This window comes from Callorhinchus milii, unplaced genomic scaffold (assembly GCF_018977255.1).
Source record: "Callorhinchus milii isolate IMCB2004 unplaced genomic scaffold, IMCB_Cmil_1.0 Scaffold1, whole genome shotgun sequence".
Taxonomy (NCBI): Eukaryota; Metazoa; Chordata; class Chondrichthyes; order Chimaeriformes; family Callorhinchidae; genus Callorhinchus; species Callorhinchus milii.
The window spans coordinates 108,468,002-108,474,866 of NW_024704742.1; the positions used below are offsets into that span (position 1 = coordinate 108,468,002).

The window sequence follows — 6,865 nt, forward strand, 5'->3', positions numbered from 1 at the left end:
AGTTGTGATGTGATAATTGTCACCAAAGATAATTATAATTACCACATCACACGTTGCACATTTCACCTCATAAAGAGCCAAAGAGCACGGAGAATGGAAGGGAAGAAAAGGTCATGGCCATTACCGCAACATCAAAGGACAAGCCTGTAGACCAGTTTTCATGCATCATTCAAGCCTCTCCTTAGTTGAACAGACAGGAATTTCACTAATCATAATAAATCATCCTTGCATTTGATACACAGTACACTCCAGATAACTCATCACTCCAAGGGAAAAGAGTTCAACGAGTGGCGAGTAAGGTCCTCCTGGGCCACAAGGAGGCACTGTGACTCATCCTGGCACTCGGCAAATGTTAGGCACACATGCTCAGATGCGTCGCTGAGACTTCTGGTGTATTGGAGGGCCGGTGGCCTCCCTCCCTATCCTGCTACACAGTAGGTGTATCTCAAAGCACTTCACAGAATTCACTGTAAAGTGCAGTTACTGTGTATCTTGCAGGTGAATGTAGCAGCCAATTTGCAAACAGCTATGTCCCACAAACAGCCATGAATTGAGTAACCAATTTTATCTGTATTTTTGTTGGCCAGAAACTCACTTTGAATAATGCCATGGGATCTGGACAGGCAGATGGGCCCTCGGTTTAACACGCCGAAGGACGGCACTTCTAACAATGCAGCTCACCCCAGCACTGCACTGATGTGCCAGCCCAGACCATGCGGTCCTGATGGGTACAATGGAGCAGCACAGTGCAGGAAGAACACTCGCAACCATGCATGGAACTTCTGTTACTACAGGAAAGTGCCTACAATTACAGGAAAAATATCTATAATTCAAAAGACCACAAGCAAATTGGGATGCAGATAAATTAGCTCCAGGCTCCAGAACACCTGCTCCGGCAGCAAGGAGGGAGGTTCCATCAACCACAAACCCTTGAGCAGATGCCTTTCACGGATACCCAGACCTTCAGGGAATTACATCAACTAAAGTGCTTTGTTGCTTCAATGACCTGGGACAAACCCCTCTCCAACAACTCCTGATGCCCATCTACACCAATAATATATCATTCAGAAGGGAGATTCAAATTGACCTGCACAGCAGATGTTGTCAAACAGAGCACATGTTGCTTTTGAAGACTGACGATAATGCTTGAGTGAATTTTTCTCACAGTATGATTTTTACGAAGTGTTCTCTGCTGTATGAACTTTGTTGGTATGACACACTGCAGTTCAAACCAACAATTACAGTACTTGCAATACGAAATCACACAATGCACAACTGAGCAGCATAATTTACATCAGATCCAGCTTTGAATGCCTTCATAAACCACAAGAGACTCAAGTAAAGAAATTTATAGTCAACTCAGAGCCTGAGCATACTTTGAACCATCTCTGATATAATCGTTTATGTTAGCATTGCGATCTGCTTCACTCTCCCCAGGAGTTTCTTTCAGTTGAATCACCACCAGCATGGCCAATTTTGCCTTCAGCTCTACATCACATGACAGGAAAAGGTTTTTTTTTTAACGTGACATTAGATCAAGAGTTGTGAACAACATCAGCACCCAGTAAAACGATTTTGACAAATAAAACACTATCCGACAGCAAAAGAAACCAGTGAAACACAGTAGATGTATGCAGGAAAATTACATCTCCGCAACATTCCCATTGTGGTCATTAGTGCTCAGTACAACATTGCTAATGTTGCAAAAATACATTTTTATGAGAGAGGAGCTCTGAAATGGTAAACAGTATTAAAATCGAGATTGCGGCGAGATTGAATTAGAAATTAAACCCTTGGATTGTGTTCAGGGATGCAAACTAAAGAACATCACAACGCAGCTCAGAAATAGGGATGTGAGAACATTACACCATTACACCGACTCACAGCAGATCAGACGACATTTAAGGAAGTTAAGTGAGAAGCGAAACTTAACACATATTATTCCATCCGTTTTAAAAAAACAGATGAAAGGGCATTTTTTTTAAGAAAATGCTGGCACAACACTAAGAAACAAAATCAAAAGGGACCAATCATGGGCCAGAGTGTTAGATAAGATCCTTTGCATCTAAAAACTAAAATATAATGAAGGGCTGTGTTGCCCAGATTGGGGTCAGTTTAAAAATTACGCAGTGAGTCATTTGGGAATGAAACTGTGTGTGAGGAGGAGGAGGAGGAGGAGATGTTGGCATTCAGCCTTTCTCAGACCTTTCCTCCTGAGATTATTACTGGGAAACTTTGTAACGTTTTGCACACATCAGATCCCTTGTTATTGTCACAAACCCTCTCCAGGACGGGACAGCGCAGGACAGGGCAGGACAGGGCAGGGCAGGACAGGGCAGGACAGGGCAGGACAGCGCAGGACAGGACAGGTCAGGACAGCGCAGGACAGGGCAGGACAGGACAGGGCAAGGCAAGGCAGGGCAGGACAGGGCAGGACAGGACAGGGCAGGGCAGGACAGGGCAGGGCAGGACAGGGCAGGGCAGGACAGGGCAGGACAGCGCAGGACAGGGCAGGACAGGGCAGGGCAGGGCAGGGCAGCGCAGGACAGGGCAGGACAGGGCAGCGCAGGACAGGGCAGGACAGGACGGGACAGCGCAGGACAGGGCAGGACAGGACAGGACGGGGCAGCGCAGGGCAGGGCAGGGCAAGGCAGAGCAGGACAGCGCAGGACAGGGCAGGACAGGGCAAGGCTGGGCAGGGCAGGGCAAGGCAGGGCAGGACGGGGCAAGGCAGGGCAGGACGGGGCAAGGCAGGGCAGGACGGGGCAAGGCAGGACAGCGCAGGACAGGGCAGGGCAAGGCAGGGCAGGACAGCGCAGGGCAGGGCAGGGCAAGGCAGGACAGCGCAGGACAAGGCAGGGCAGGACAGGACAGGACAAGGCAGGGCAGGACAGGGCAAGACAGCGCGGGGCAGGACAGGACAGGGCAGGACAGGGCAGTATCCCCAGCGCCCTCTGCTCTGCACTCACCGCTCTGTGGATGCGGATCCATGGCTCCTCCTCACTCCCTCTCCTCTCCTCTCCGCTCCCTTTTGCGGTGGTGTTTATTTACCGGTCACAGCTACAGAGAGGGGGGACAGGGGGTCCGTCTGACTGCGAGCAAAGCAAATCCCTCCCTCCGGGGCCAGAGGATCGCCGGGCAACTAAACCATAGTCCCTCCCCCACCCCCGGCACCGGGGGAGCGGAGCGGAGTCACCCTCTCAGCCGCCGCCGCCGCCGCCGCCGCCGCTCTCGGGCCGCACTGCCTTCCCGCCGCCGCCGCCGCCGCGCTGTTCAAAGCGAAGTCCAGACGACCATCTTAACTCTCGTCCGTTTCCGTCCGCCTCCGCTTCACCGAGAGCGGCTTTCACAGACGCGACGGGTCGATCGACGATCCGAGTGCTGCGGCTTCTCCTTCGCGTTTGACTCACCAACAACTCACCCTCAGCCCCAACTCACCCCCAACCCCCAACCCCGAGCCCCACCCCCACCCCACCCCCAACCCCGAGCCCCACCCCCACCCCCACCCCCACCCCCGAGCCCCACCCTCACCCCCAACCCCGAGCCCCACCCCACCCCCCACCCCAGCCCCAACCCCGAGCCCCACCCCCACCCTCACCCCCACCCCAACCCCACCCCCCCCCCCCACCCTCACCCCACCCCAACCCCACCCCCCCACCCCCACCCTCACCCCCAACCCCAGCCCCACCCTCACCCACCCCCAACCCCACCCCACCCCACCCCCCCCCACCCCCCCAACCCCACCCCACCCCACCCCCACCCCCAACCCCACCCCCACCCACCCTCACCCCAACCCCGAGCCCCACCCTCACCCCCAACCCGACCCCCACCCCCACCCCCCACCCCACCCCACCCCCCACCCCACCCCACCCCACCCTCACCCCCACCCCACCCCACCCCACCCCACCCCCCCCAGCCCCACCCCCACCCTCACCCCCACCCCACCCCAACCCCGAGCCCCACCCTCACCCCACCCACCCCACCCCTCACCCCCAACCCCGAGCCCCACCCCCACCCTCACCCCCACCCCCACCCCCCACCCCACCCCCACCCCACCCCACCCTCACCCCCAACCCCGAGCCCCACCCCCACCCCACCCCCAACCCCGAGCCCACCCCACCCTCACCCCAACCCCGAGCCCCACCCTCACCCCCACCCCCAACCCCGAGCCCCACCCCACCCCACCCCAACCCCGAGCCCCACCCCCACCCTCACCCCCAACCCCGAGCCCCACCCTCACCCCCAACCCCCACCCCCACCCCGAGCCCCACCCCCACCCCACCCCCAACCCCGAGCCCCACCCCACCCCCAACCCCGAGCCCCACCCCCACCCTCACCCCAACCCCCCCCACCCCACCCCCAACCCCGAGCCCCACCCCACCCCACCCCCACCCCCCACCCCACCCCCACCCTCACCCCCAACCCCGAGCCCCACCCCACCCTCACCCCCAACCCCGAGCCCCACCCCCAACCCCCAACCCCGAGCCCCACCCTCACCCTCACCCCCAACCCCCAACCCCGAGCCCCACCCCCACCCCACCCCCAACCCCGAGCCCCACCCCACCCTCACCCCCAACCCGAGCCCCACCCTCACCCCAACCCCCAACCCCGAGCCCCACCCCCACCCTCACCCCCAACCCCGAGCCCCACCCTCACCCCAACCCCGAGCCCCACCCCCACCCTCACCCCCAACCCCGAGCCCCACCCCAACCCCCAACCCCGAGCCCCACCCCACCCTCACCCCAACCCCCAACCCCGAGCCCCACCCCCACCCCACCCCCAACCCCGAGCCCCACCCCCACCCTCACCCCCAACCCCGAGCCCCACCCTCACCCCCAACCCCAACCCCGAGCCCCACCCCCACCCTCACCCCCAACCCCGAGCCCCACCCTCACCCCAACCCCAACCCCGAGCCCCACCTCACCCTCACCCCACCCACACCCTCACCCCCAACCAACCCACCCCACCCAACTCACCCCCAACCCCACCCTCACCCCAACCCCACCCACACTCACCCCCACCCACCCTCACCCCAACCAACTCACCCCAGCCCCAACTCACCCCAACCCCACCCTCACCCCCAACCCCACCCTCACACTCACCCAACCCACAGCCCTCACCCTCACACTCAGCCCCACACCCCAACCAACTCACCCACAGCCCCAACTCACCCCCAACCCCGAGCCCCACCCCCACCCGAGCCCCAAACAACTCACCCACAGCCCCAACTCACCCCAACCCCGAGCCCCACCCCCACCCGAGCCCCAAACAACTCACCCACAGCCCACTCACCCCCACCCCACCCCCAACCCGAGCCTCACCCCCCCAACCCCGAGCCCCACCCCACCCCAACCCGAGCCTCACCCTCACCCCAACCCGAGCCACACCCTCACCCCCAACCCCCTCACCCCCAACCCCGAGCCTCACCCTCACCCCCAACCCCGAGCCACACCCTCACCCCCAACCCCGAGCCTCACCCTCACCCCCAACCCCGAGCCTCACCCTCACCCCCAACCAACTCACCCACAGCCCCAACTCACCCCCACACTCACTCACACACTCACCCCCACCCCCACCCCCAACCAACTCACCCCAACCCCACCCCCAACCAACTCACCCCCAACCCCGAGCCCCACCCCTCACCCCCAACCCCACCCTCACACTCACCCCACCCACACCCTCACCCCCAAACAACTCACCCACACCCTCACCCCCAAACAACTCACCCACAGCCCCAACTCACCCACAGCCCCAACTCACCCCCACCCCACCCACCACAGCCCCACCCCACCCCCAACCCCGAGCCCCACACTCACCGCCACCCACAGCCCCAACTCACCCCCACCCCCAACCCCGAGCCCCACACTCACCCCCACCCTCAGCCCCACCCCCACCCTCACCCCCAACCAACTCACCCCCAACCCCACCCACACCCCCAACTCACCCCCAACCCCCAGCCCTCACCCACAGCCCCGAGCCCAGCCCCACCCTCACCCCCAACCCTCACCAACCAACTCACCCCCAACCCTCACCCCCGAGCCCCAACCCCACCCATAGCCCCACCCACAGCCCACCCATAGCCCCCAACCCCCACCCCCAGTCCCACCCTCACCCCCAACCCAGAGCCCCAACTCACCCTCACCCCAACCCCGAGCCCAGCCCCCACCCACAGCCCACCCATAGCCCCCAACCCTCACCCATAGCCCCCACCCACAGCCCCACCCCCAGCCCCACCCTCACCCCACCCATAGCCCCCACCCTCACCCCCAACTCTCACCCACCCCAACCCACCCCCAAATCACCCACTCAACCCCACCCCAACCCCACCCTCACCCCAGCCCCACCCCCAACCCACCCACTCAACCCCACCCCCAACCCACCCACTCAACACCACCCCAACCCCCAGCCCCACCCCAACTCACCCACTCAACCCCACCCCAACCCACCCACTCAACCCCACCCTCACCCCCAGCCCCACCCCAACTCACCCACTCAACCCCACCCCAACCCACCCACTCAACCCCACCCCCAACCCACCCACTCAACCCCACCCCCCAGCCCCACCCCCAACTCACCCACTCAACCCCACCCCCAACCCACCCACTCAACCCCACCCCACCCTCACCCCCAGCCCCACCCCCAACTCACCCACTCAACCCCACCCCCAACCCCCAGCCCCACCCCCAACTCACCCACTCAACCCAACCCCACCCCCAACTCACCCACTCAACCCAACCCCCAGCCCAGCCCCCAACCCACACCCAACTCCAAACCCCACCCCCAGCCCACCCCCCCAGCCAACCCCCCACCCACAGCCCCACCCCATCCCCACCACCAGCCCCACCCCCAACTCACCCACTCAACC

The 6,865-nt window shown here is 62.1% G+C and overlaps 1 protein-coding gene across 1 annotated transcript in view; it reads right to left on the bottom strand.

The window, feature by feature from the left end:
* The window catches only part of LOC103178390 (leucyl/cystinyl aminopeptidase), a 57,923-nt gene extending 54,717 nt beyond the window's left edge, over window positions 1-3,206 (bottom strand). The window contains exon 1 of the mRNA XM_042334193.1: window positions 2,970-3,206. Coding sequence (XP_042190127.1) covers window positions 2,970-2,991 — 22 coding nt within the window. The 5' untranslated portion in view covers window positions 2,992-3,206. The remainder of the gene's footprint in view (window positions 1-2,969) is intronic.
* Between the last annotated feature and the right edge of the window lie 3,659 nt (window positions 3,207-6,865).